Source organism: Peromyscus maniculatus, chromosome 8 (genome assembly GCF_049852395.1).
Source record: "Peromyscus maniculatus bairdii isolate BWxNUB_F1_BW_parent chromosome 8, HU_Pman_BW_mat_3.1, whole genome shotgun sequence".
Lineage (NCBI taxonomy): Eukaryota > Metazoa > Chordata > Mammalia > Rodentia > Cricetidae > Peromyscus > Peromyscus maniculatus.
The window spans coordinates 10427928-10454943 of record NC_134859.1 but is presented as its reverse complement, the minus strand read 5'-3'; the positions used below and the strand labels follow the sequence as shown (position 1 = coordinate 10454943).

General features: G+C 52.0%; 4 protein-coding genes across 12 annotated transcripts in view; 1 reads left to right on the top strand and 3 right to left on the bottom strand.

The window, feature by feature from the left end:
• Positions 1 to 358: 358 nt before the first annotated feature.
• Positions 359 to 9197, bottom strand: Septin12 (septin 12). The gene is made up of 10 exons (XM_042283589.2): positions 9067 to 9197; positions 7737 to 7924; positions 7167 to 7292; positions 7017 to 7098; positions 4680 to 4817; positions 4446 to 4563; positions 4264 to 4359; positions 1452 to 1548; positions 789 to 840; positions 359 to 699 (listed from the first exon to the last, which is right to left on the bottom strand). Exons 2-10 carry the CDS (start codon positions 7894 to 7896, stop codon positions 495 to 497), a joined length of 1074 nt encoding a protein of 357 aa, XP_042139523.1. The 5' UTR covers positions 7897 to 7924; positions 9067 to 9197; the 3' UTR covers positions 359 to 494.
• A 5879-nt stretch (positions 9198 to 15076) lies between these two features.
• Positions 15077 to 16090, top strand: Smim22 (small integral membrane protein 22). Of its 3 annotated transcripts, none has more exons than XM_016003195.3 (4): positions 15077 to 15197; positions 15493 to 15637; positions 15720 to 15799; positions 15992 to 16090. In XM_016003195.3, exons 2-4 carry the CDS (start codon positions 15502 to 15504, stop codon positions 16031 to 16033), a joined length of 258 nt encoding a protein of 85 aa, XP_015858681.1. In that variant the 5' UTR covers positions 15077 to 15197; positions 15493 to 15501; the 3' UTR covers positions 16034 to 16090. The 3 variants fall into 3 exon arrangements, with proteins under 3 accessions (XP_015858681.1, XP_015858679.1, XP_076434055.1); XM_016003193.3 differs by having other exon boundaries at positions 15720 to 15814; XM_076577940.1 differs by having other exon boundaries at positions 15720 to 15829.
• Positions 16091 to 16443: 353 nt separating this feature from the next.
• Positions 16444 to 21989, bottom strand: Rogdi (rogdi atypical leucine zipper). 2 transcript variants are annotated; one of them, XM_006984673.4, is made up of 11 exons: positions 21685 to 21989; positions 21548 to 21619; positions 20657 to 20739; positions 20524 to 20578; positions 19879 to 19959; positions 18687 to 18782; positions 18005 to 18103; positions 17570 to 17683; positions 17430 to 17479; positions 17185 to 17311; positions 16444 to 16981 (listed from the first exon to the last, which is right to left on the bottom strand). In XM_006984673.4, exons 1-11 carry the CDS (start codon positions 21727 to 21729, stop codon positions 16940 to 16942), a joined length of 864 nt encoding a protein of 287 aa, XP_006984735.1. In that variant the 5' UTR covers positions 21730 to 21989; the 3' UTR covers positions 16444 to 16939. The 2 variants fall into 2 exon arrangements, with proteins under 2 accessions (XP_006984735.1, XP_042139521.1); XM_042283587.2 differs by lacking the exon at positions 18005 to 18103 and having other exon boundaries at positions 21685 to 21944.
• A 179-nt stretch (positions 21990 to 22168) lies between these two features.
• Glyr1 (glyoxylate reductase 1 homolog) overlaps positions 22169 to 27016 on the bottom strand; it is a 39492-nt gene continuing 34644 nt past the window's right edge. For all 6 annotated transcript variants that reach the window (XM_016003190.3, XM_006984671.4, XM_006984672.4 and 3 more), the window contains one exon: positions 22169 to 24055. In XM_016003190.3, the coding sequence (XP_015858676.1) occupies positions 23981 to 24055 (75 nt within the window). In that variant the 3' untranslated portion in view covers positions 22169 to 23980. The remainder of the gene's footprint in view (positions 24056 to 27016) is intronic.

Here is a 27016-nt window from a genome sequence, read left to right as displayed (position 1 = left end):
AGGCCAGCCTGGGCTACCAAGTGAGCTCCAGGAAAGGCGCAAAGCTACACAGAGAAACCCTGTCTCGAAAAACCAAAAAAAAAAAAAAAAAAAAAAAAAAAAAAGTTGGGCTCATCCTGGATATAAACCAGGAACCTCTCACACGGTAAGGGAGAATCATACCCCTGGAGCAATGAGCCACTAAACCTTGAATTTCTTATCCTGTTTCCTCCTCCAGAGTGCTAGGATTGAAGATGTGCACTCTGCTGGCTTTACGTGGAGATCAAGCCCAGGGCTCTGGCACGTCAATCATTCTACCAACTGAGCCACATCCACAGCGCCAAGAATCATATTTTTCTATCAGACTGGCTCCGAGGACTCATTTACAAAGCCTTTAGTTGTCAAAGCACAGCTTTTTGTACAAAGTAACATCGGCTTCTCATAGATGCTCTAGCACTGGGGGCTGAGTTGGGGGCTGAGGAGTGGTGAACCGAGCAGGCCAGGGCCACGCCCACTCAGTACTCGTCTTCCCTGGAATCCTTGGTAGCTCGCTTTCTGGCCTTCCCCGGTCCCGCGGACACGAGCTGTCCTGGGGAGGCTGGGGCCAGGTTCACCCAGCCCGGCCCTCGGGGCAGCAGGTGGCTCTCATTGAGTCTGAGGACCCGGTAGTTCTCATAGTGGACGTTGTGGGTGATGTCCTTCAGGTCCTGGAGATGGGAGCTGAACGATAGGAGGCCAGTCAGCCGAGGCCAGAATGGTCCCAGACCCCCCTTTTCAGCCACCCGAACGCCAGGTACCCCACACCTCACCGGATGAGCAGGTCTCTCAGGAGAAGAAACTCACAGTGTGCCATGTTCTCCACTGCAAGACATGGGGGCTGGCACGGCTCTGCACTCGCAGTACGAGTACACAGCTGCTACACGTTACGGTGCCTTCTGAGACCTGCCATTGCCCTGCCCCACCACCTCTTCCTCCCCCGTTCGTTCGTTCGTTCATTCATTCATTCATTCATTCATTCATTCATTCATTCATCTCTGGGGCCTGGCTCCTACAAATAGTTGCTAAACTGTTGAATGCAGCATTCACCGAAGACAAAATTCATATTTCTTTTTTTCTTTTTGAGGCAGGGTCCGAGATAGACCAGGTTGGCCTCAAACTTGCTATGTAGCCAAGGATGCCCTTAGACTTCTGATCCCCCTGTCTCCAGGACCTCCCTGGGCTACGGTTACAAGTGTGCCACCGTGCTTGGCTCCACAGGTTTTTAATAATGATAATAATAAATCAGGGAGCTGAGGTAGGAGGAAATCCGACTTCCATGTACATGGAGGGGCTACATTAAATTTTGGCAAGCTTAAGGTTGCCTTCTAGGTGTGGGCAGCTGCCAGGCAAGGGGTGGGAAGAGGCTATGGATGTAGGGGATGCCCTGTTTCCACCCCCATACGCACTGCATGCTACCACGTCCCCAAACTTACCTTCAATGATGCCCCACTTGGTCTTCCGGCCCAGGACACATCTCCCATTCACCAGGTGCTCTCGGTCAGCCCCGACCACAGCAAAAGGGATCTGCTCCTAAGAGACAGGGGACAGGAAACTGAGGCAGGAGGTAGGCACATGAAACTAGGAAGTTGCAATATACCATGGAATTCATGCTAACCTCACCTCTACAAAATGGGGGCACACATGATGTTGGTGCAGGGCTGTTCACCAATGGTGATGTGCCCAGCATAGTTAAGTGTTAGCAGCGTAACCCAAGGAAATGGTGTTGCTGTTAACCCCACATTCATTATAGAGTCCTGGGGGAAAGGGTGTGGCTCAGGGATTAGCATGAACAAGACCCTGAGTTTGATTCCCCAGTGCAAATTCACACACACACACACACACACACACACACACACACACAGAGAGAGAGAGAGAGAGAGAGAGAGAGAGAGAGAGAGAGAGAGAGAGAGAGTGTATAATGTTGGTATTATCAAATATCTTACTTAGGAAGGAGACAGTTATAATCAGGGACTAAAAAGGAACTGTAAATAAGAGGGCTGAGCCCTTGTAACTAACAGCCAAATTGAACTGACCACCTCGTGTTTTCTTTAAACTTTTAAGAATATCTCATAAGGATGGGCGTGGTGGCGCACACCTTTAATCCCAGCCCTTGGGAAGCAGAGGCAGGGGGATCTCTAGGAGTTTGAGGCCAACCTAGTCTACAGTGAGTTCCAGGACACCCAGGGCTATGTAGATAGACCATGGCTCAAAAACCAACCAACCAAACAACAACAACAAAACTCATGATAAGTAGGAGTTTACTTAAAATTTTAATTACATTTAGTTTTCCTTTGTGTGTGTGTGTGTGTGTGTGTGTGTGTGTGTATGTGTGTGTGTGTGTGTGTGTGAGAGAGAGAGAGAGAGAGAGAGAGAGAGAGAGGAGACAGAGAGAGAGAGAGAAAGAGAGAGAGAGAGAGAGAGAGAGAGAGAGAGAGAGAGAGAGAGAGAGAAACTTGTGTGGAGGCCAGAGGACCACTATGGGAAGTGATTCCCTTCCCCTTTCCACCATGTGAGTCTCCGGGATTGAACTTAAGTCACTCAGCTTGAAGCAAGCACCACTAACCATTTAGACTTCTCGCCGGCCCCTATTCTTTGAATTTTAAAAATTTGTTTTCTGAGACAGGATCGAATGTATCTCAGATTGGCCTAGAACTCACTACACAGCCAAGGATGAGCTTGAACTTCTGATCCTCCTGCCTCTACTCTCCAGTGCTGGGTTACAGGTGTGCACTGCCACGTTTCTCATCAACTTAAAACACTTGATTTTATTATTATTGTTTGGAATGCTGGAGGTGAAAATGGGGGCCTCGTGCACACTGGGCATGTGCTTTACCTCTGAGCTACAACCCAAGGACTGGGGATGTTTCTCTTCTGTGGTGATGGTGACCAAGCTCAGAGCCTCCACACACTCTACAAACATGCCTTTTTTTTTTTTTTTTTTTTTTTTGACACAAAAGTCCATTTGTTTTCTCTCCTCTGGAGTTGCTCTCAGGCCACACTGCAGGGTTCAGTAGTTGCACCAGAGACTGTCTGGCCCAAAGGACCTAAAATATGTCCACGTGGACATCCACACACAGTCACCACCTGGACACCCACACACAGTCACCACCTGGACACCCACACACAGTCACCACCTGGACACCCACACACTCACCACCTGGACACCCACACACAGTCACCACCTGGACACCCACACACAGTCACCACCTGGACACCCACACACAGTCACCACCTGGACACCCACACACAGTCACCACCTGGACACCCACACACAGTCACCACCTGGACACCCACACACAGTCACCACCTGGACACCCACACACAGTCACCACCTGGACACCCACACACAGTCACCACCTGGACACCCACACACTCACCACCTGGACACCCACACACTCACCACCTGGACACCCACACACAGTCACCACCTGGACACCCACACACAGTCACCACCTGGACACCCACACACAGTCACCACCTGGACACCCACACACTCACCACCTGGACACCCACACAGTCACCACCTGGACACCCACACACAGTCACCACCTGGACACCCACAGGGGTCACCACCTGGACACCCACACACAGTCACCACCTGGACACCCACAGGGGTCACCACCTGGATACCCACACACAGTCACCACCTGGACACCCACACAGTAGTTTGCCAAGTCCTATACTTGTTTTCTCACTTGTAGCTGAAAGGAGAAATTCAAATTTGTCAGCCCCCAGTCCGTGGTTTGGTTTGCTTGAGACACTACATAGCCCAAGCTGATGTAATCCAGGCTGGCCTCACATTCACAATCCACCTTAGCCCCCTGGGTGCTACAATATCAGTAACTAAGAGTTAAATTTTAATAACTAATTAAACTTATATTCTTATTTATTTATACTCGAGTCTGTTTGTGCGTGTACACAAGCACACGTGGGAGCTGTAGTCCACCATGTTGAGTTTCCCCCGTCCGTTTTAAAATTTGGTTATCTTTTATTTTTGAGTAGCAAGGGTTCTTTATCTATTAGAATGTAAGCCCAGGTAAAGCCATGGCTGACAAACATTTCTTCCCACTCTGTGGGTTCTCTGATGAGAGCCATTTCTTGCTCACTTTGAATTTGTGAGCAGATGAAGAATCTTTAAATATATACATACATTTCATGAAACTGCAGAAAGAGATCGGTTTTCAGATGGGAAGGATGAGTGGGAAGGAAATCAAATGGCCTTCTGCACCGTCTACAGCACCTTACCCGGATCTTACTGTTAAGGAGCCGGTCATTGACATCCTCATCGAAACATTTCTGTGGGTACACATCGATGCAGTGAGTTTTCAGGTTTTGCTGGATCTGGGGGATTGAGCACAAGTGATCTCAGCACACCGTTCATTCTGCTCTGCACACTGACCCAGCTCCACCTTGGGCACCCAGATCACCCTGCTCCTGAAGGCATCTCGCTCTTCAATGGTCAGGCTGTCAGCCCGGGCGATCACGGGCACCACATTCACAGTCCGGCACAGCCGCCGCAGGAACTCAATGTCCAGGGGCCGAAGACTGCCCGGGACAGGACAGTGACGGTAGCAGGTGGTGGATGGATGAGTGAGGTACAAAAGTCAACCCGAAGCTCCCAGCCGTCAAGTGGCCCTCCCCCAGCCAGTGGGTCACCTCACCAGTGGCCCGTGGGTGGCACAAAGTACACACAGCAGTGCACACGGGTGTCAGGGATGTGGCGCTGGCGGGTGATGAGGAGCTCCTCCTGAAGATACTGCTCGTACTGTTGGTTGATGTAGCTCAGGATCGGGTCCCAGCTGGGGCAGAGATGTCCCCTCAGTGCCATCCCTCAGGACTCACTACTTCCTGGTCTCTGGGTGGTCTATCTACATTCTCAGGGACACACAGAAACCTCTGCCTCTCTTCACTTGAGGTCTAAGCTTCCCTGTTCATAAAGTGAGCAAAGTAATAGCACTTATTGGTTGGGCCTGGTGCCACAGGCTTGTCATCCCAGCTACTCAAGACACTGAGGCAGCAGGGTTAGAAGTTCGAAGCCAGCCTGGATAATTTAGGGAAATCAAGTCTCAAGAGAAAAAATAAAATCTGGAGCTGGGGATTATCATTCAATGTTTGCTAACATGTACCACATCTTAAGTTCATTCTCTAGCACTAACACATATACATCCTAATATCTACATCATATATATTATATGATGCTTGGTGAGGGAAGGGTGGTCATTTAATGACAATTGGTCATCAGCGTGGCCCAAGACACCACTGGTTCTCACCTGGTAGAGTCTGTGTGTGTGTGTGTGTGTGTGTGTGTGTGTTCATGTATGAGTACCTGTGTGGAGGTCAGAGGTCACTCTGTGTGTTCATGTATGAGTACCTGTGTGGAGGTCAGAGGTCGCTCTTGGCTGTCTTCCTTAGTTGCTCTCTGCCATGTAGCTATGCCTGACTTGGAATTACCTTATTTTGTGTGTGTTTCACGTGCACGACTGTGGTCATTTGAATGTAACTGGCCCCCATAAGCTCATAGGAAAAGGCACTGCTAGGGCGTGTGGATCTGTTGCCGGGGGTGTGGCCTCGCTGTAGGAAGTGTGTCACTGTGGGGGCGGGCTTGAGGGCTCACATATGCTCAAGCCACGCCCAGTGTCCCAGACCACTTCCTGTTGCCTAGAGGTCAAGATGTAGAACTCTCAGCTCCTTCTCCAGCACCATGTCTGCCTACATGCCACCATGTCACACCATGATGATAATGGACTAAACCTCTGAAAATGTAAGCCACCCCATTAAATGTTTTTTCTTTGTAAGAGTTGCCATAGGGGCTGGAGAGATGACTCAGTGGTTAAGAGCACTGGCTGCTCCTCCAGAGGACCTGGGTTCAATTCCCAGCACCCACATGGTGGCTCACAACTGTCCATAACTCCTGTTCCAGGGGAATCTGACACCCTCACACAGACATGCATGCAGGCAAAGTACCAATGTACATAAATACAAATAAACAAGGTGGTGGTGGCACACGCCTTTAATCCCAACACACAGGAGGCAGAGGCAGGCGGATCTCTGTGAGTTCGAGGCCAGCCTGGGCTATAGAGTGAGTTCCAGGAAAGGCACCAAAGCTACACAGAGAAACCCTGTCTCGAAAAACTAAAAAATAAATAAATAAATTATTAAAAAAAAAAAAGAGTTGCTGTGGTCAGCTGGGCGTTGGTAGGGCACACCTTTAATCCCAGCACTTGGGAGGCAGAGACAGGCAGATCTCTGTGAGTTTGAGGCCAGCCTGGTCTACACAGTGAGTTCCAGAACAGCCAGGGCTACACAGTGAGACCCTGTCTCAAAAACAGCAGACAAGCAAAAGGCAGGTGCTGCCGACTTCACCTTGTACGTCGAGAGAAGGTCTTTCCATGACCGGGGGCTCACAGGATCCCCTGTCTCTGCCCCTCCAGCAATGGGATCTCAGGAATGCACTGCCATGCTTGGCTCCCCCCACCCCCACACACGTGGGTTCTGGGGATAAGCTCAGCTTCCAAGGCAAGCACTTCACTGAGGGGACCATCTCTCCAGTCCTCTGCTGGGGCCTTCCTAGTCCGGGCTCCTGTCAGCACAACACTCCAGCAGACTGCCTGACTGCTTCTGCTCTTGGAGATTGGCCCCAGACCCTGTGCGTGGTGTGTGAGCATTCTAACGCTGAACTCTAACACTAAGCTCTGTGCTCAGCCCTGTTCTCTCCTTCTGTTTTGAGATACGAGTCTTGACACATTGCTCAGGCTGGCTTTGAACTCATGATTCTTCTGCTTCAACTGCCAGAGTGCAGGGATTACAGAAGTACAGATTTCTGGTGCTTTAATTGAGCACCAACTGTGTACCAGACCGCTGGCTGAGACCCGCAGTCTGGAGGGTGAGGTGAGTATAGGACAATGAGACTCTCAGGTGACACAGACAGAGGACAGGCCCCTCCAGGGTGGCTCTTCACAGACCTTGTGGGGACAGGGGCCGCACACCCCAGGACCCACCACTTGTCGTTGTTGATCTGGTCTCCAAAGCCGGGCGTATCGGTCACCGTCAGCTTCAGCTTGAGGCCTTTCTCCTCAATCACTGCGGAGGGAGAGAGATGGAAGACTGCGGCCCTGGCGGGGCCTGTGGGGGCAGGGAGGGCCACTCACCGTGAGTCATGGAGTGCAGCTCCAACGTTTGTGGCATGGGTACCTCCAGGTTGGGTAGACTTGACTGCCACACTTTGGACTTGAACAGCGTGTTCACCATGGTGGACTTGCCCAGCCCACTCTGCCCTGGGAGATACAGAACACAGTGGCTAAGGTATACATGCTAGGATAGATATCCCATAGGGCGTGTGTGCCTGTGTGTGTGTGTGTGTGTGTGTGTGTGTGTGTGTGTGTGTGTGTGTGTGTGCAGGGAGATAAGAAGACAACTCTTGGGAATTGGTTCTGTCCTCCACTTTGGGGGTTCTGAGCCATCTACTGCATAAGCACCGTCCGTACAGTGAGGTCATTCGTGGTCACTGTGTCTGGAAGGACCCACACCCACGATTACCCTTGGCTGGGTAATCCACTTATGGGTGGTTTTGCATCAAATGACTCAGCACCTCTCACAGATTTAACTGCACCTCTTGTGTGAGCTGGTGGGTCAGCGTGGAAGACTGAGTCCAGGGCAGGTGAGGGACCATGCCCATGGAGTCTTCTTTCATCTCCTCTCTAGCTCTGCCCCTAACTCACCAACTACCATGATGTTGAACTCGAACCCGGTCTTCATGGCCTTGATCCTCAGCTGGTCTAACACAGCCTCGATGCCCACAGGTCCAAGCATCTCACAGGGTGGGGTCACGGGGCTCGAGGGCCTTGAAGAGCAGGGAGAGGGCGATCGCCTCTCCTCCATGGGGCCGAGGATACAGTGGTGTCTGTTGCTGGGGAAGTTTTGGAGAGAGATGCTGTGTTGCTAGGGCTGGGGCTCAGAGGGGCTCTTCTGAGTAGACTTTTCTTTTGAGAAAAGGTCCTATGTAGTCCAGGCTGACCTCCATCTACTCTGGAGCTAAAGATGACCTTGAACTCCTAATCCCCCTGCCTCCACCTCCAAAGTGCAAGGATTACAAATATGTACCACCATGCCCAGATTTTAAATTGTGCCGGGATTAAACCCAGGCCTTCGCCGGGCGGTGGTGGCGCACGCCTTTAATCCCAGCACTCGGGAGGCAGAGCCAGGCGGATCTCTGTGAGTTCGAGGCCAGCCTGGGCTACCAAGTGAGCTCCAGGAAAGGCGCAAAGCTACACAGAGAAACCCTGTCTCGAAAAACCAAAAAAAAAAAAAAAAAAAAAAAAAACCCAGGCCTTCATGCACACCAGACAAGCATCTTCCAGGTGAGCCCCATCCCGGCCCATCCTGCTGCCCCCTCAGTTTTACACTGTTGTTTAGGCCAATCTGGAACTCCCTGTGTAGCTCAGGTCAGTCTTGAGTTTGTGGCAATCTCCCTGCCTCTGTTTCCCAAGTGCTGGGATTATAGGTGTTTACCACCATACCTGGCTGGAGTTCTGGCTTCCAAACCATCACCAAGTGTGTTGTTCCTGGTTATGCTCTATACCCCCTGGTCAGACTGAGTTTTCATGACCCCAGGCTGGGGAGACTGGGGAGACTGAGTCTGCATCCTGAGGCACTCTTGTCTCAGAAATCCACCCTTCCCCTACTCTTGACAATAATTTTCCCACTCAGACCCTAGTGTTTGTGGCTGGACTGTGTTTGTGGCTGGACTGGAGTCCTTAAAGAGCCACAGTCAGGGGAACTGGGCTGTTCAGATCCCACCAGGGAACCTGGGGAAGGGTCTTGGGAATAGATCCTTCACTTTCCCCAGGGGGACAAAGAGCTGAGTTAGAAGACATGATAGGGACAGATTTGAATGAAGGGGACACACACACACACACACACACACACACACACACACACACACACACACACACACGGGGACAGGAATTGGGGGCCAGGCTACTGCAGTGCGCAGGCACCAGTGGGCGGCCGCAGAGGACGCAGAGAAAAAGAAGCTGGCTGGTGTGGCACCTGGTGAATGAGTCCCTTGTGGGAGCCGAGAGCAGCTGGCAGGCCCTGGGGTGCGCTGAGGGGGAGGGGAGGGCCGGCAGTTAGCCATAGAATCTAGGCCTCCTTCCTTCCTCCTTCCTGTGATCTGCCCCCTCCCCCTCAGGCAGGAGGGGCTGAGGCCAGGGACCTGTGGCTTCACCCTAAGCCCTTAAACCCTAACACCGGGGCGGTGGCCCTGACCTCATCACACAAGCCCCCAGCTAGAGATGGGGGCCCAGGCCCCAGGCAGCTCCCTCATCAAGACTCTGGGTTGATGAAAGTCCATGCTTTAGCTTTGTGTCCAGGAACCACTGCCTAGAAGCTGGCACACCACGGGTAAACCTGTCTCGGGGCAACTACCTGCTAGGGAACCCTGGGATAATCTGCAGCCTATGAAGTCATGTTTTTCATCTCAGGTTTCAGATAAGAGAGTAAAGCCTGAAGTTCAAGGTCACACATGGAGGAAGCAGCTGAGCCGGAGCAGCAGACAGTCTGTTCCTCCTGTTTCCTGTTTACAGGGGTCTGCCCTATACCAGTATGTTTCAGAGACAAGAGGGGCATGGTGGAACACAGCTGAAATCCCAGCACTTGAGAGGCTGAGGCAGGAGAATTTTGAAGCCATCTTCATCTACCCAGTTAGATCCTGTCTCAAAAAAAGAAAGAAAGAGCTGGGCGTTGGTGGCGCACGCCTTTAATCCCAGCACTCGGGAGGCAGAGCCAGGTGGATCTCTGTGAGTTCGAGGCCAGCCTGGGCTACCAAGTGAGTTCCAGGAAAGGTGCAAAGCTACACAGAGAAACCCTGTCTTGAAAAACCAAAAAAAAAAAAAAAAAAAAAAAAAAGAAAGAAAAAAGAAAGAAAGAAAAAGAAAAAGTATAGGGTGGGACTGCAGAGATGGCTCATCAGTTAGACCAGTGGGACCCAAGTATGATCCCCAGCATCCACATGGTGGCCCACAACCATCTATAACTCCAGTCCCAGGGGATCTGATAGCCTCTTTGGCCTCCTAGGGCATTTTCATGCATATGGTGCACAGACATGTATATAGGCAAAATATCCAACATGTAGAATATATATATACATATATATATATATGTACATATATAATATATACATACACACACATTTTAAAAAGGGCACTTGTTGCTTTTGCAGAGGACCAACTTTGGTTCCCAATACCCATGGCAAACCACTCACAATCAAATGTAATTATAACTTCAGGGGATCCAGCACCCTCTTCTGTCATGGGATGGCACCTCCCACACCACATACACACACACACACAAGCAAATCTTTAAAAGGGGTAGGGAAGGAGGACTGGAGGAGGTGCCTTGATCCGTAAAGTGTTCATCATACAAGCGTGGGGATTTGAGTTGAGATCCCCAACATCCATCTGAAAGTCTGGCATGATGATGTGTGCCAGCTGTCCCAGCTCAGGGAGGGCAGAGACAGGCAAATCCCCACTGGGGCCCACTAGCCAGCCAGTCTAAGCAGGGAGTTCCAGGTTCAGTGAGAAACCCTTTCTCAAAACACAAGTGGGAAATGATTGCAGAAGACTCTGACCTCAGCCTCTGTCTTCCACACACATGTGCATACATATATAAACATGTATGCACACATGCTAAACATAAATAAATAGCCAGGCGGTGCTGGTTCATGCCTTAATCCCAGCACTCAGGAGGCAGAGGCAGGCAGATCTCTGAGTTCGAGGGCAGCCTGGTCTACAGAGCAAGTTCCAGGACAGCCAGAGCTACACAGAGAAGCCTTGCCTCAGAAAACCAAAAAATAAATAAAAAGCCCTGGCCACTCTGCCCTCTTGAGTGGGCCACATAGCACTTTACTTTTGAGATAGAATGTCAGATGCCCAGGCTGCTCCCATTTTCATATGTAACCAGGGTGATCTTGAACTTTGATCTTCTTGTCTCAAGAAGCTAGGATTACAGGCGTATACCACTGCAATTAGCTTCCCCCCCCTAACTCTTGCCAAAAGTCTAGACAAGGAGGGCTTTCTTTAATACGAGCTTTGGTTGGGCTGGTCTATATGCTAGCCACATGGCAGAGGCCCAGATCCTAAGACAAAGAACCCACAGCTCCTAGCAGCAGGTACAGAGTGGCTGGATAAGTTCGTTCCCTGGACAGAGTGAGGACACCTTTACAAACCACAGGGACGGGAGGTTGTGTAACCTCCTCACTGGATGAGAGAGTGGGACTGGACGGGCAGGGCTTTAGCATAGGAGTGCCGTCTAAGACTGTTGGATTGCTGGGGGTTACCAACCTGCAAGGTTTGCACACAGAGAGGCTACAAGGTTGACTGTGTTGGATTTAACCCAGGAGTTTCAGGCTGTTGAGATGGCTCAGAGGATAAAGGTTACTGTGACTGTGACGAAAGCAAGCTGGGGAGGAAAGGGGTTTTTTTTTTGGCTTAAGCTTCCACATCAGTTCACCATCAAAGGAAGTCGGAACTCGAGCAGGGAAGGAGCTGATGCAGTGGCCATGGAGGGGTGCTGCTTGCTGCTTATGGCTTGTTCAACCTGCCTTCTTATAGAACCCAGGGGTGGCATCACCCGCAGTAGGCTGGCCCTCTCCCACTAACCACTAATTAAGAAAATATTCCACAGGCTTGCCTACAGCCCAAGCTTTTTTTGTGTGTGTGTGGTTTTTCAAGACAGGGATTTTTCTGTGTAAACAGCCTTGCCTGTCCTGGAACTGACTCTGTAGACCAGGCTAGCTTTGAACTCACAGAGATCTGCCTGCCTCTGCCTCCTGAGTGCTGGGATTAAAGGTGTGAGCCACCACCACCAGGCTTTGAGGCATCTTTTCAATTGAGTTCCCGTTTCTCTGATGACTCAAGGTTGCCTCAAGTTGACATAGAACCAGCCAGCACAAGGTGCTTGTCGCCAAACCTGAAGATATGAGTTCAATCTCCCAAATCTACGTAAACGTGAAAGGAGGAAATCCACTCCTATGAACTGTCCTCTGATCTCCAACATACACACTGTGGGATGCCTTGCCTCCAACAATAACATGGACAAACACAATAAATAAATTCATAAATAAATGCAAAAAATTTCCCAGCCCTTTTCTTGCAATTAAATTGAGGGCAAATGGGACTGGAGAGATGTCTCAATGGTTAAGGGCAACGCTGTTCTTCCAGAGGACTTGGGTTTGATGTCCAGCACCCACACGAGGGCTTAACCATATGTAACTCCAGTTCTGGGTTTCCAACTCCCTCTTCTGGCTGCCAAGGGCACTGCACACACATAGTGCACAGGTTATACATGCAGGCAAAACCACTGTACACATAAAAATAAAATTGTCTTTATTTTGGCAGGTTGGAGTCCATAGCCTCACAAGCTAGATGAGTGTGCTCCTCAGGTTACAGTTGCAGCCAGGACTTTCTCTTCCATGTCTCACCCATCCCTCTATCTCAGTGGCTCCAGGCTACTTTATCCAAACCCACGCACTTGAGCCTTTCTGACCTGTTTCCCGGCGTTGACTTGGCAAGCCCTAAGGTTTGTATGTCCGGAGGGGGTGGCCGGCGTTCTCTGGGAGCGCTCAGGCCTTTGTTGTAGCCACTGCTCCCAGGTGACCTAGGTGGACAGGCACGGCAGCGGGCGTGCACACTCTCTGTGCCTGGTGACTGTGCCGTGGGGCTTGGCCTGCCCCCGGGTGCTCATCTCACTCTTCTGGCTCCAGCCGGTTTCTGTTCTCTTCCCCTTGGGCTCCTCCCTCACCTTCGGCTTGTCTTCAGACACAGCACTGTGTTGGCCAGTTTTGTGTCAACTTCACACAGGAAGCCATCTGAGCGGAGGGACCCTCAGCTGAAAAAATTGCCTCCATAAGATTGGGCTGAAGGCAATGTAGAAATGATAACATTTCCCAATAAGCCCTTTTAAGCCAAATGATAGCTGAATTATACATATAAATATTGATTAGATTCTGGGATACAGAAGAAACCTATCTTCATCTGTTCAGAGAGCTGTGTTTTACTTAAGTTGTGTAAGTGAGATTCTTATTCATCTTCCCCTTCTCTGTTTGATTTACAGCAGACATTTTTCTATAGGCTAATCCATAATCTAAAAAGACTTTAGCCTCCCCTCCTGAAAGTACGGCCAGCATTTTCTTTCATCAACTTGATACAGTACAAATTCTTATCCTAATAGTGAAATGTTTCACTAACGCTTGCCCAGTGATTGTGTAAAACCAAAACTTATTATAAGCCACAGTCATCTTAGGGTCCCCCCTGCTAGGTAGCCTCCCTGGATCTGTGGGTTGCAGTCTGATTGTCCTTTGCTTTATATCTAGTATTAGGGCAATTTCTTAATTAGTTATTGATGGAGGAGGGCCCAGCCCATCGTGGGTGGTGCCATCCCTGGGCTGCTGATCCTGGGTTCTATCAGAAAGCAGGCCGAGCCAGGAGGAAGAAGCCGGTGAGCAGCTCTCCTCCACGGCCTCCATGTTCCTGCCCTGTTTCAGTTTTTGCTCTGGCTTCCCTCAATGGATTGTGATTCAGGATATGTCAGCCAAATAAGCCCTCTCCTCCCCAGTTGCTTTGGTCATGGTGTTTCATCACAGCAGTAGAAACCCTACCTAGGACAGACATTGCTACCAGGGACTAAGACCATGAGCCAAAGTCAACCTTACCTTCCTTGTTCTCCTTTGGTATTTTGTCACAGTGAAATACAAGCAACTTAACACAGCATCCCGCCGTTGAGAAAAATCCCATGGGATCATCAAGGCATGGAATTCCCACATCCTGAAGCTGGGTTTGGTGGTGCACACCTTTAATCCCAGTGGTGGACTTTTATTAGTTCAAGGACAGCCTGCTCTACACAGTGAGTTCAACAACAGCCAGGGCTATGTAGAGACCCTGTCTCCAGAATAAACAAACAGACAAACAAACAAATAATAAATACCTGAGGAAGAGATACAGTTCGTGTTCAGTTTTACACACAGGACTACTAAAACAGAGGGATCAGAGGATGCGCCTAAACTCACACACTGGCAGGGTCTTGCAGGCTAGCAAAAGCAAGAGCTAGCCATCCCCTCCACAGCCCAGCCAGTCCACACTGGAGGCTGACCTATGTAACCAAGAGGACCGCATGCCCTCTTTGGAGCCGCTGAGCCTGTGGCATGTACATCACAGTGGAAAATGAGTCCATGAGGAGTATGTATGACTTTCATTAGTTGCTTAATGTTACAATGCCCCAGTTCCTATCTATCTATCTATCTATCTATCTATCTATCTATCTATCTATCTATCTATCTATCTATCCATCCATCCATCCATCCATCCATCCATCCATCCATCCATCCATGCATCCATCCATCCATCCATCCATCCATCCATCCATCCATCCATCCATCCATCCATCCATCCATCCATCCATCTATCTATCTATCTATCTATCTATCTATCTGTCTATCTGTTTGTTTAATGCCCTGTATGTGTGCATGGGCACCAGTGGCACAGTGTGCATGTGGGGGTTGAGATGACAACTTGACAAGGAGCCCTCTCCTTCCATCCTGTGGGTGCCAGGGATTGAACTCCAAGTCGCTCCACTTACTGGCAGGCACTATTCATTACCTGTTGAGCCATCTTGTCGGCCTCCACAGCTTTTTTTTTCTAAATTTTTTGAGACAGGGTTCCTCTGTGTAGCCTTAGCTGTCCTGGCACTCACCCTGTAGACCAGGCTAGCCTCAAACTTACAGAGATCCACCTGCCTCTGCCTCCCAAGTGCTGGGATTACAGGTGCATCTGGACCCTCAGGTGCCAAGAATACAGGGGAAAGTGAGCTCTGCTTCCTCTGGGGAAGGTCAGAGGTCCCAAGGTCAAGGGCCCTAGGCCCTATGGATTTTAACTTCTGGAACTGTGAGTTCCCATTAAATGCTTTCTTTTAAGTCAGCGGGGCCCTGGCCTTTGCCAGTTCTACAGCCTCAGCTAGCTGGCCCTGAGGGGAGGGTGGGGCTGGTTGCTAAGGTTTCAGGTGGTGTGGATCCGGAAGCAGGAAGCAGTGTGAGTTCCCAGGAACCTGGGACTTACCTTGCTTGGGGGAGAGGGCACCACTAGAGGCACGTGGGGCACTGGAGGCAGCTTTGCTTGGGGGAAGAGAAGGTAAGGGGTGGTGGGTGGGCTGCCTAGGTAAGGGGGGCGGGGGCGGAGAGGGGACGCTGAAAGGGCCATCGGAGGGAGGCGAGACAAGCAGGTCTAGGGAGGAGATGGTGGAGAGGGAAGGGAGGAGGTTCCTGGGTCTGGAGCAGAGGGAATAGCAAGAGGAGGGAGACGGGGGAGGGCTTACCGGGCAGAAGGCAGGGGAGGTGGGGGGGCCGGGGTCATCTTAGGGTATGGCCAAGGTTGTGGATGACCTGAGAGGCGTGGACTGAGGTGGCCCTTTGGGGGTCTGGGCCAGGTAGCTGAGATGGGACGGTCTGCTGATGAGCTCGGGCAGGAGCTGGAGGCCACTGCACAGGAAGTACTGGGGAGGCTGAAGAGCCATCAACTGTTCCAGTCTGAGTGGGACGTCGCCGCCTTTGCGGTCTTTCTCGTATTTGTGGGTGAGTGTGGCTCCTGGTCCCAGGCTCTACCCTGGTGTCGAGGCAGGGGCCACATCTGGATGCCTGTCGGTCTGGTCCCTAGGCACTGTGGTGTTGTTGCTGTTACTGGTTGTCGTTCACTGCTGCTGCTGCTGCTGCAGCCCCTCCCCCAGGCCGCGGAAGGTGAGCCCCGGGAAGGTGAGCCCCGGGAAGGTGAGCCTGGGATGATGAACCTGGGAAGGGGTGGGTCGCCCTCAGGAAGGAGAGCTCCCACAGCAGCCTCCTAAGTGGGACAGGCAGGGGCAGGGTCTGCTGCAGAGGATTCCGGCAGAGCTTTGGAGTGTTACCCACAGGGCTTCTCTGTCTCTCTTGCAGGAAAAGCCCAAGGGTGTGGATAACTTGGCTCTGGAACCTTAATGCTAGACTTTGGCATGGGTCCTCTGGAAGACAGTAACAAAGTTAATGTTTGCCAAAGCCTGAGTCTGGACTGTGTTCTCACGGATCGTGTGGTGGTTATGATGCACATGTGGTTCCCTCTCGGACGAAGGGCCTGAACTCCCAGACTGACTCTTACCACCACCCCACAGGGCCACTCTGCAGCCAGGGAGGGGTCCCTTTCTCAAGGGTGTGTTCTGCCTGGGCACAGCCTGTGATGCCAGCGCTCAAGAGGCTGAGGCAGGATTGTCAACCCCAGGCCAGACTCGACTTCAAAGGCCTTGACATGGTGTTGAGTGGGGGCATCAGGTGACAGGAACATGGGAGGCCATTGATGACCGGGTCCTTCAACCTGGTCCCTACTAAGCAGGGAGACAGACAGAAAACAGGGCTCCGGTCCAAATCTGATCTTTATTTCTTAGAGGTGGGGTGAGGTCACAGAAGAAACCATCCCAGCACTGCTGCTGATTCACAGGGCTGCCCCCCTGCCCGGGCCCCTCTTCCTCCCTGCAACTCCCAGCTCAGTGTCAACTCCCAGCATCCCTCACTAATGGGAGCTGAGAGAGTGGGAGACAGGAGAGCCCTGGGCCTGGTCCCACCCTCAGTCCAAAGGTTCCAGAGAACTCAGGAAGGCAGGGTTAGGAGCATGGCCACACCTCAGCCCACCTTCTTGACTGCCCTCCCCCACCCTAACAACCAAGCTGGCACCCCTTTCTCCGGGGGCCCCTAATATTCGATTCCAGCAGTGCGAGGATGTGTCACAGGGTGGTGAGGAGGGAGAGCAGTAACTTGGGGGTGCCTGCAGTGACAGGCACTAGGGGGGTTATGTGTTGGGGAGAAGGACTACAAGGCAGGGCTACCCTCCGGGGGGTTCTGGCAGGTGCTTGCTCAGAAGGGCCGGGAGCTCCAGTAGCTGGAAAACACAGAGATCTGCAGAGGGTGGGGGTGTGGTCAGGGGGTGCTGTGACCCCCCAGAGCCCAGGTGAGATGTCAAGGTCACGAGGGGGTCACATCTGGGAACTGTTGCCAGCTGACTGGTGTGTTCAGTACGACAGGCTTTACAACCCGGGGGCCCTGAGGAAGTGTGACGAGGCCCCGGAATGGCCCCCCTGCCCCACTTGCCCTGGACACACCTTGTCTTTGAGCTGCTGGCAGAGCTGCAGGGAGACGGTGAAGTACACCAGGGCGTCGTTGAGCCAGGGGACCACGCACTCTACCTTGTGGACATGGCTCACTTCCAGGCGCTGTGAGCCCCACTCACTGGGGAGAGACGAGAAGTGGAGCCCCGCAGGCAGACCTGGACCCGGTCCCCAGGACCCAGTCCCCAGCATGCAGAGGGGAGGAGGGAAGGCCCTAGGACCCCTCACTGTATACTCACAACATGGCCCCGGGGCTGTGGAGCACGGCACCTCCGGAGGGGCGGAAGTTCTAGGCAGAAGCACCAGAGTCCCTGAGGTCCCGATGGGGAGTCCCCAGCAGGGCTGGAGTCGGGGCAGTGGGGGGCGGGGAGAACTTTACCTTGGTGGAGGTGGGCTGCAGGGCGTGCAGCTGGTACACGGTGAGGCACAGCTTGTTGAGGTTGATGTAGACGTTGACCAGCAGGTCAGAGGGTAGGGTGGGTGCAAACATCCGCTGGGGGAGGGGAGAGGAGGGGTGAGGCCCTCTCCCACTTCAGGCTGCACCACTACAGGGTATGGAATTACCTGGGGCGGGGGACCCCCAGCCCTGTTCCCAGGTGCTTCCCCATAGGCCGGGGCACCAGAGGCTCCCCAAGTGTCCCCACAATCTCCTTGGGCTGCTAGGTTGGAAGCCACTGGCTGACATATTGGAGGCAGGATGCAGGGTGGAGGCCAAGAACTCAACCCGGAAAACTGCCCAGGCCCAGATCTCCCACTGGCTGGGCTCCCCGGCAGGGACGTTTCTCTTGGGGCCGGGGATGTCTGAAGTACGAACCGTGAGGCCGCTGGCAGCAATCTCGGGCAGGGTGAGGGTGGCTGGGGTAGTGAGCCGGTTTCTGGCTCTGGTCAGTTGCAACATCACAGCATCCATGAGCTGGGAAGGGGTAGGCCATCACTGCTACTTGGGCAGTAGCAGCTGGGGGCCCTCATGTCCCACCCCCTGGCACCAGTGGTCAACACCTGGAGCTTCCGCTCCTGCCAGGTGACCACAGTTCCCAGGCTAACCTGCAGCTCCAGCAGGGGTGCTGGCCATTCTGAGGGCCTGTTACCTGGAGGGTCTTAGAGAAAAAGCTCGAGTCCTGGGCATCTGAGTCGGCTGTCCCCACAGACCATGTGGCCCTGTTCTGTGACGGGTTTTTACTCCCGCCACCACTGCAATAGGACCACTAACAGGTGGATCTGGGGGCACTTCACCTGAGTGATTACAGCCAAGTGTCACGACAGGTGGGCTTTGAACATGTGAGCAAACGGGGGCTTAGGGTAGCAAAGAACTTAAGGTTGCCCATCTCACGTCAAGGCCCGGGGACTGAAGCCAGGCCCAATCCTGAATCCAGGCTATAAGCCAGTAACTGTGGCCAGGCCAGTGAGCACTGGTTGAGGAAGGAGCAGCTTCCATCAAAGCCTGAGGACATGGGGCTGGTGCTGTTCGGGGTAAGGGGTAGGACAGGAAGAGTCACCTTGAGGACCTCGGCTCCTGTCTTGAACTGGTAGCTCTCATCCCGGTTTGCCAGGAGGTAAATTGCTTGGCTCACATGGTTCCTGGCATCCTGGATCTGGGAACAGCCCCCGCCACCCACATAACCAAAGCCTGTTAGTTTCAGAGGAGCCACATTTCCGGGTTCTCAGCCTGATCCTATAACACAGGACCCCACTTGATGGGCTAACCTCTCGGGAGAAGGTAGTGCCACCTATGGTCACAATACCCTCCAGAACTGTAGTCTTTGCAATTGGATGGCTAGCTAGGCTCTGGACAGCCCTGGCCGCCAAGGCTCACTGGCTCTTGGCCCTGTGTAGTTCACTGCTCAAAAGACAACCCCAGTACATCCTCAAAGTAATAAACCTGCAGGGCTCAAGGGAGGACACAAGGGAGAGACCTGTGAACTCCCTGTGAACCAAGACAGCCACAGGATTGGGTAGTCGTGGCATACCCCTTTAATCCCAGCATTCAAGAGGCAATGACAGGTGGATCTCTGAGTTCAAAGCCAGCCTGGTCTACAGAGAAAGTTCCAGGACAGCTAGGAATATACAGAGAAACCTTGTCAAAAAAAAAAAAAAAAAAAAAAAAGCCGGGTGGCGCACGCCTTTAATCCCAGTACTCGGAAGGCAGAGCCAGGCTGATCTCTGAGTTCGAGGCCAGCCTGGTCTACAGAGTGAGATCCAGGACAGGCTCCAAAATTACACAGAGAAACCCTGTCTCGAACAAAACAAACAAACAAAAAAGCCACAGGGGTGGGAAAGAGTAGGGCTCCAGACAGAGCAGCATACACAGGCAAAGGCCCTGGGTATGGATCAGCTTTAGGCCAGGGTGTGTGTATAAATGATCATGTGTGGCCTATGGCATATGGGTAGGCAGGAGGCCTTTGTATGATCCCAGGTACATGGGAAGCCCCTCTTGAGTTAAGCGACATTCAAAGGGACCTTCAGCTGTCCTCACGTGGCCAAAGTCACAAAGGTAGGGCCAGTTTCACATCCCTCACGTGAAGCAGGCTCTGAGGCCCCAAGGCACCACCACCCCAGTTCTGCTAGGAAACAGCCTCCTATGTTTGCTGTGGTCACTAAGTCCCTAGGCCAGACTTCGCCACAGAAGGCCCGGGGAGGCCTTAGCTCGGGCCTGCCGTGGGGCTGAACCGGGCAGGCAGTGGACCTCACCTGCTGCAGCTTCCATTGCTTGTCCTCCCGGAAGGCAAAGTGTAACAGCTGGTTGTTCCGCGGCATCTTCAAGTTCACATCCTATGGGCCAGGGTGTGATAAGCAGGCAGAGGTACGTACCCCTGACCTCCTGACCCCCCGAGCCAGGAATGCAGTAGATGGGTGGCTGAGGCCCCAGGCACTTTGGGGTTAAGTGAACAGGAACGCCAAGAAACAGGAACTCAGGTCCAGGCGAACCACAGAGCAGTGAAAGGGGAAAAGTTAGAAAGGGAAGGTCTAGAGAGGAGAGTGCTGTAAAATCAGGACTGAGCCACAGAAGGGACTGTCCTCCATGCCTTGAGGCCTTGTCTAGTCCATAGTCCATAGCTAGGCTGCCAGTGCTCACATTTCCCAGGGTCCAGATGCCAGGCTGAGCTAAGTGTGAGGCCACCCACTTCCTGTCCCTCATTGAATCTATATGCCTATCTCATGAGGTAGTGTGAGGGTTGCTCGCCAGGTTACAGACTAGAAGGAAACAGGTCCAGAGAGCACAAGGGTCCTGCCCAGAGTCTCACAGCTAGCTAGTGGCAGAGCTAAGGGGCCAGCACCATCCGCTCACCAGCAGGACTGTTAGGGAATGAACAGGGCAGGCCCCGGGGGACTCACCGCCTGGCTGAGGGCATCCCCCTGCAGAGTCAGCACGCCCTTCACCTGGTCTGTGCTGTAACACACACGGGTCAGACGGGGGCCTGCTGCTGCCAGCACTGCCTCCCCAAACCTCCTGCCCAACCCAGCTCACCCACAGCTGCCCAGGATGAAGTTCTCCTGCTTGGTAGCTCCCTCTGTGCTGGGGCCTGGGAGAGTGAAGCGGAGAGAGGCCTCCTGTGGAAGACAGGGCAGTCTCAGCACCTCAGTCTGGCCAGTGCTGCATTCCCAAGCCCTAGATATACCTTGCCAGATTAGCTAGGGAAAGGACAAGGTGGGCAGGTCTGACCTGGCTCCTAACCTTTGCCCTGCCAAGCCTCTAAGACTCTGTGAGCTCAGACCTGTTCATTCCACAGCCCTGAGTGGCCATCAGGAGCAGCCAGGTAGGAACACAGAACAGAGAGGTACATTACTTAGCTAACTGGAGTGCTGTGAGCCGAGGTTGGGAGCAGAGGTGTGGAGTCATACGGTAGTCATAGTAACATGCTTTCCTAGGTCACCGTGCTAGGTTATTTTGTGAGATGGTTTATTCATCTTCACAACAGCTCTGCGAGCTGGTTAGGGTGAGGGAACAGGCTCAGAGATGTGGGTAACTTGGCTGAGACCACACTGCAGGGCGGGGGATCCTTCAGAGCTTGGATTATCTATCAGTTTTTGTTTTGAGACAGTGTTTCATTATGTAGCCCAGGGCTAGTTTCTAACTCGTGATCTTAGCCTCACCCTCCCGAGTGATGGGATTACAAGCGTTCACCACCACCCTGCTCACAGATGAAATGTCACTGTTTCAAAGTTAGTCCTCACTCAAGACCCCGCGTTAACCCTGGGGTCTAAGACCTCGCTGCACACACACACACCACCTTGCCTGAGTCTGGACTGTAACTCTTCTGAGAGCGTGTGCATCTGAAGGCAATCACGTTCAGCAGCCGCCGCCGCCGCCGCGGGACCGGTGGAGAGGGATGGCAGGCCGGGCGTGACCGGCGCTTACCTTGAGGATGTCCTGCAGCTGTCTTAGCACGGCGTGCACCTCAGCGTTCAGCAACCAGCGGAACTCCTCCTCCTGCGGACAGCTCGGCGTCAAACCCGTCCGTCCCTGCCCCCCGCCACCCACGGCCCGCGCCTCACCAGCACTGCCCGCTCCGCAGCGCTCGCAGCCATCGCGGTCGCCATCGTCGCGGCCGCGCGCCGTCTCTGAGGTCCGTAGTCTGGAGCTTGGTGCGCCGTGCCCGCCCCTTCTCCTCCTCCCACGTCTGATTGGCAGATCGAGCACAAGCTCCGCCCCCAAGCCGGGTACGCCTCACACAACCAGCGACTGCTCCTGGCTCAGCAGGAGGCGGGCGGGCCACGCTTCACGGCCCATCCGCCCTCTTTAACCCTTGTTCTCCAGCGGGGCGGGGCGCTACGGCAACCAACCTAGCTCTCCTGCTTACTGATTGGGCAGCGGGGCCGTCCCTCACTGCGCCGTCCCTGCAACGTCCCGCCAGGTGGCGCCCGCCCCGTAGGGACGCAGAGGGAGGGCTCAGCCCGGCTGACATTGGAAGGCCTGGCCATGGATGCCCTCTGGCTCCCACTCTAGGTCCCCAAAGCGCTCTGGCACAAGTGGCACAGCTGTGGTACCAAGAAATGTTTTATTTTTCTTTTTTCTTGCAGTAGCTTTGTTAATTGCACAAAATCATGTTTTGTTTTTGCCATTTAAACATTATCACACAATCCTATTCTGAAGGACAAATGCTCATTAAAAACAAAGCGAAAATAAAAATTCACAACCTTAATCACCTAGATTTGTCATTAAAAGGAAAAGGGGGAGGAGGGGCTTTCTTACAGGCATTTTCACAATGTCACATTTTCTCCTTAAAAGGGAAGGATTTCAAAACGAAAGGTGAAATAGCTTAAACAGAAATAGTCATAAAAAGGAACTTTACAGAATTGTCAACAATATTAAGACAACATTGACTAACCGGTTTCCTTACAGCATCTTCCCAACCCCCGACCCCCAGGACCAAGACAGGATGTGTCCAGACAGAAAGAGGGCGAGTGTCCCAGTGAATGAGCAGTTGTGCTGAACCCCACAGCATTCCTTGCTCCATGCCCATGTCCTGAGATCCTTATCCCAGGTTTTTCCCAGTGGAAAGTCTAAACTGCAGCTTTGGAAATCCAAACTCATGAGGAGGAAGGCAGACACCCCTCAGGCGAATCCTCTCCTGGGACATTCTAAGCCTCTCTGGTCCCATCTCCAAGGAGAAATGCTAGGGCCGACAGATGACTGGTTCCACCTCTGAGGCAGTTAGGTTACTAGAACAGGACCCAGTTTTCTTCTGTCCCAACAAACCCAGGACTTACTTGGAACCATTGATACTGGCAGAAGTGAGGTTCTGCCTCAAAAGCCCAGCCTATGAAATGCTCATCTGTGAAATGTTTATTATTGGTGTTGGTCAGGCTGGGTCTGGGCCAAAACAGGATGGGACAGAAATACTATCTCCACGGGAGGAAAGGGAGAGAGAGGCATGCAGGGGACCTGTGTAGAGCAGGCTGGATGGGTGGCCTGGCAGAGGAGACTGCCGTTAACGGAAAGAGGGAGGAGCCCCCCACTGCTCTAGTGCCCTCAAGACCCTTTCCCATGGGCTGGAATGCAAATCCAAACAAAACCTCCTGGGAAGAGCACGCTCCAGCCACAGCCAGCAGCCAGGGAGGGGAGCCAGTGGGCTCTGCTCCCCCTAAAGAGGTGTCTGTGTGGTCATGCTGGTCTCTCTTCAGTTCACAAAGGCCTTCTGGGAACTGCTGCATAAGGGTAGTGTCTACAGGAAAATCCTCCTCAGCTGGAGGCCCACAGAGCCTCCTTTGGGAGTCTGCTGGTTCATGATGGCTCAGGGGCCTCTCCTTCAAGGGGTCCAATGGGGGCCGCCATGGACCCTCTGCCGGCCTCTTTCCTGGGGAGGTTAAGAGAAGGCTTCCTGTGCTCCCTGCCAATTCTAGTTCCACTAGTCCCTTGACCAGAAGGGGGCTGAGATAAGATAAGCTTGGAAGAAGAACAGCCAGGCAGCAGTTTCTGGGCAGCTTCTATCCTGGGGTGGGTAAGAGTGTGTGTGTGTGTGTGTGTGTGTGTGTGTGTGTGTGTGTGTGTGTGTGTGACAGAGACAGAGAACACAAGAGAAACAGAGAGAGAAAATACACAGCCTCCTGCTCCAGGGCCAATGCCCAGCTCAAGAGCTTCTTCACAGCCACCTGTGGAGATCCTCAAATCCCTGCCCAGGGCCGCAGGGAGGGAGAGTGCTGCTGTTTCCTGTGCTGATGCAAGTCTCAAAGTCTGTATAAAAGGAAATGGAGACAGGTGACTGGTCCAGAGCTAAGTCCCAGAACCCTGACCCCACACTGGGAAGAGAGGCCAGAGGGAAGATGGGAGGGGTAGATGGGTGGACAAGGCTTAGTGTATGTAGGCTCGGTACACGGCAGACATATCATTGTCAGACTGGTCCAGTGCCTTGGCTCTTTTGTATACCTGGAAAAAAAAGAGGCAGATGTCAATCTCTAGCTACAGAGCTACTGTGTAGAGACCCAGCCCTGATACTTGAGGCATTTCCAGATGATTCTTGCCTGTTGCTTAGCAGGCAGAACCTGGAGCTTGGGATGTCTGGGTATAAATCCCGGCTTGAGTGGGGCAAATGCCCCAGCTTCTGTGGGGCTTCTGCTACAGCTTGACCTGCAGAAGCAACAGTCATAACCCGCATGACTTTACTCAGAGGAGGACATGTACTCAGAGACGTGAAGTGTTCAGTGCCTTTAGGAGTCATGGTGGCAGCCCTCAATATAGAAAAAAAAGTAATGTTTTACTGTCCCCAGGGCCACTGTGCCCTACTGTTCCTGCTGCATGGAATACTTTCTTAAAAATGGTTGGCACCTCTTAACCAACTTTACAAAGGCTCCTTTGAGCCCCTGATCAACATAGCAGCCGTGTGCCCTTTGATTTACCTGCTATCTGTAAATGTTATTTTATTATTTCGTATGTCTGGGCACCATCTGTGTGCCTGGTATTCTTAGAGGCCAAAAAAGGGTGTTGGATCCTTTGGAACTGGAGTTACAGACAGTTGTGAACTGCCCTGATGGTGCTGGGAATTGAACCCAGGTCCTCTGCAAAGCAGCCAGTGCTCTTAACTCCTGAGCCATCAGCCCCAGTGTTTGAGTTTTACTGTTGTTTGCAACAGGGCTTTCCTGTAGAGCCTACAATGACCTCATTTTTTTTTTTTTTCTCTTCTCTTCTCACTATGTAGCCCCCTGGCTGTCCTGGAACTCAATATGTAGACCATGTTGGCCTTGAATTCTGCAGTGTCTTGCCTCTGTTTCTAGAGAGCTGGGATTAAAGATGTGTGATATCATATACAGCTTTTTAATTTTTGTCTACATCCTAAGCTTGTTTTGAACTGAAGATATAACTGAAGATCTTGAACTCCTGATTTCCCTGCCTCTACTTCCCATGTGCTGAGATCACAAGCATAGGGCACAATATCATGCCCGGTTTATTAATTTTTCCCCCCCGAGACAGAGTTTCTCTGTAAGTCTTTTTTTTTTTTTTTTAAATTTATTTATTATGTATACAGCATGTAGGACTGCAGGCCAGAAGGGGGCACCAGATCTCATCACAGATGGTTGTGAGCCACCATGTGGTTGCTGGGAATTGAACTCAGAACCTCTGGAAGAGCAGTCATTGCTCTTAACCTCTGAGCCATCTCTCCAGCCCTCTCTGTAACAGTCTTGTTGTCCTAGAACTAGCACTGTAGACCAGGCTGGCCTCGAACTCACAGAGATCTGTCTTGTTAATTTTTATTATTATTTTTTAAAGACAGGGTCTTACTATGTAGCCCTGGCTGACCTAGAACTCATTATGTAGACCAGGCTGGCTTCAAACTTACTAAGATCAGACTGGATATGCCTTCTGAGTGCTGGAATTAAATTATTTTATGTCCACCGGGTGGTGGTGGTGGTGGTGGTGGCCGCGGAGGCGGAGGCGGAGGCGGAGGCGCACGCCTTTAATCCCAGCACTTGGGAGGCAGAGGCAGGTAGATCTCTGTGAGTTTGAGGCCAGCCTGGGCTACCAAGTCAGTTCCAGGAAAGGCGAAAGCTACACAGAGAAACCCTGTCTCAAAAAACCAAAAGAAGAAAAAAGAAAAAAAAAATATGGGTGCTCTGCCTGCATCTGGGCACATTCTTAACTGCTGAGCCTTCTCTCCAGCACAGCCTACGCCCCCCAACTCTATTTCCTACACTCTGAAATCTTGATTTGTTTAAAAGCTTCCAGCTCATTTTCTATTTCCTCCATTAAACTGTAAGTACTGTGAAGAAGAGGAGAGCTGCCTGTATACCAGCATGTTCCCAGAAGCTAGAACATGTTCTGGCAACAGCAGCCATCTAAGACTCTAGTCACATAAAAGCTTGAAAAGAATCAAAGCCACTGCGTGACAGGCAGCAGGTACCCAGTTTTGCTGAAGTGATATGCTTGGCTATCCACAGGGCAGCTGAACAGTCTAAGCAGAGCCACTATAAAGGAGAATACATATAGCTCTGGTGAATCTGTTAATGTAGGAGCTTTCTTTCTTTTTTTCTTTTTGGTTTTTTGAGACAGGGTTTCTCTGTGTAGCTTTGCGCCTTTCCTGGATCGCGCTCTGTAGACCAGGCTGGTCTCGAACTCACAGAGATCCGCCTGCCTCTGCCTCCCACCCAAGTGCTGGGATTAAAGGCGTGTGCCACCACCACCCGGCTAATGTAGGAGCTTTCTAGACCAAGCACCAAGAATACCATCGCTGGCAGGAATGTGATAAGAATTTTTTTTTTTGAGACAGGCTTTCTCTGTGTAACAGCCCTGGCTGTCCTGGAACTAACTCTGTAGACCAGATAGATCAGACTGTCTTAAAACTCAGAGATCCACCTGCCTCTGCCTCCTGAGTGCTGGGATTAAAGGCATACACCACTGCCCGGTTTGATAAGGGAAGCTGAAAGGAATAATGCCAGAGAAACCTAGTTTTTAACAAAGAACAGAAAGATGGAAACAGTTATCTAGAGGAACTAGTTGAGGAACTATGGGTAGGGACGAGTATGTGGTAAAGTGAACAAGGTGGTTGGGGTTTTGTTTTTTTGCAAATTGGCATAGGATGAATTCTGAGGTCATCAAGTTAAGGTATGAATACTGACAACAACCACTACCGAAAAGCAAAGTACTGTCAAAAAGCCAAGTTATGAATGAAAGTGAAATTCTACCACACACAGAGATAACCTTAGAGAGGATGAGAAAGAAGGAAGAGATGAAGAAAGGGACTGACAGAAACAAAGGTTAAAAGGATAGCTCCAGATATGGGGGCACATGCTAATGGGAAGCGCCCTCAGGGTCTTGTGCAGTGCAGAGCCTGAACTCACATGATCCAGGGGTCTCATAATCCATGTTCTAGTGTGAAATGAACCAAAATTCTGC

What these genes read in the sequence shown, in the direction of transcription:
- Septin12 (XM_042283589.2), bottom strand. Translation starts at nt 7,896, where the DNA reads ATGGAGGAGAGGCGATCGCCCTCTCCCTGCTCTTCAAGGCCCTCGAGC. An exon ending in GCTGCACTCCATGACTCACG is followed by an intron (nt 7,099 to 7,166) that starts GTGAGTGGCCCT and finishes CTCCCTCCGCAG; the next exon opens with TGATTGAGGAGAAAGGCCTC. An exon ending in GTGCCACCCACGGGCCACTG is followed by an intron (nt 4,564 to 4,679) that starts GTGAGGTGACCC and finishes TGTCCCGGGCAG; the next exon opens with TCTTCGGCCCCTGGACATTG.
- Smim22 (XM_076577940.1), top strand. Translation starts at nt 15,502, where the DNA reads ATGGGACGGTCTGCTGATGAGCTCGGGCAGGAGCTGGAGGCCACTGCA. An exon ending in GGTCTTTCTCGTATTTGTGG is followed by an intron (nt 15,638 to 15,719) that starts GTGAGTGTGGCT and finishes TCTGGTCCCTAG; the next exon opens with GCACTGTGGTGTTGTTGCTG. An exon ending in GGAAGGTGAGCCCCGGGAAG is followed by an intron (nt 15,830 to 15,991) that starts GTGAGCCTGGGA and finishes TCTCTCTTGCAG; the next exon opens with GAAAAGCCCAAGGGTGTGGA.
- Rogdi (XM_006984673.4), bottom strand. Translation starts at nt 21,729, where the DNA reads ATGGCGACCGCGATGGCTGCGAGCGCTGCGGAGCGGGCAGTGCTG. An exon ending in GGGATGCCCTCAGCCAGGCG is followed by an intron (nt 19,960 to 20,523) that starts GTGAGTCCCCCG and finishes CCTGGCCCATAG; the next exon opens with GATGTGAACTTGAAGATGCC. An exon ending in CAGGAGCCGAGGTCCTCAAG is followed by an intron (nt 18,104 to 18,686) that starts GTGACTCTTCCT and finishes ACCCCTTCCCAG; the next exon opens with CTCATGGATGCTGTGATGTT.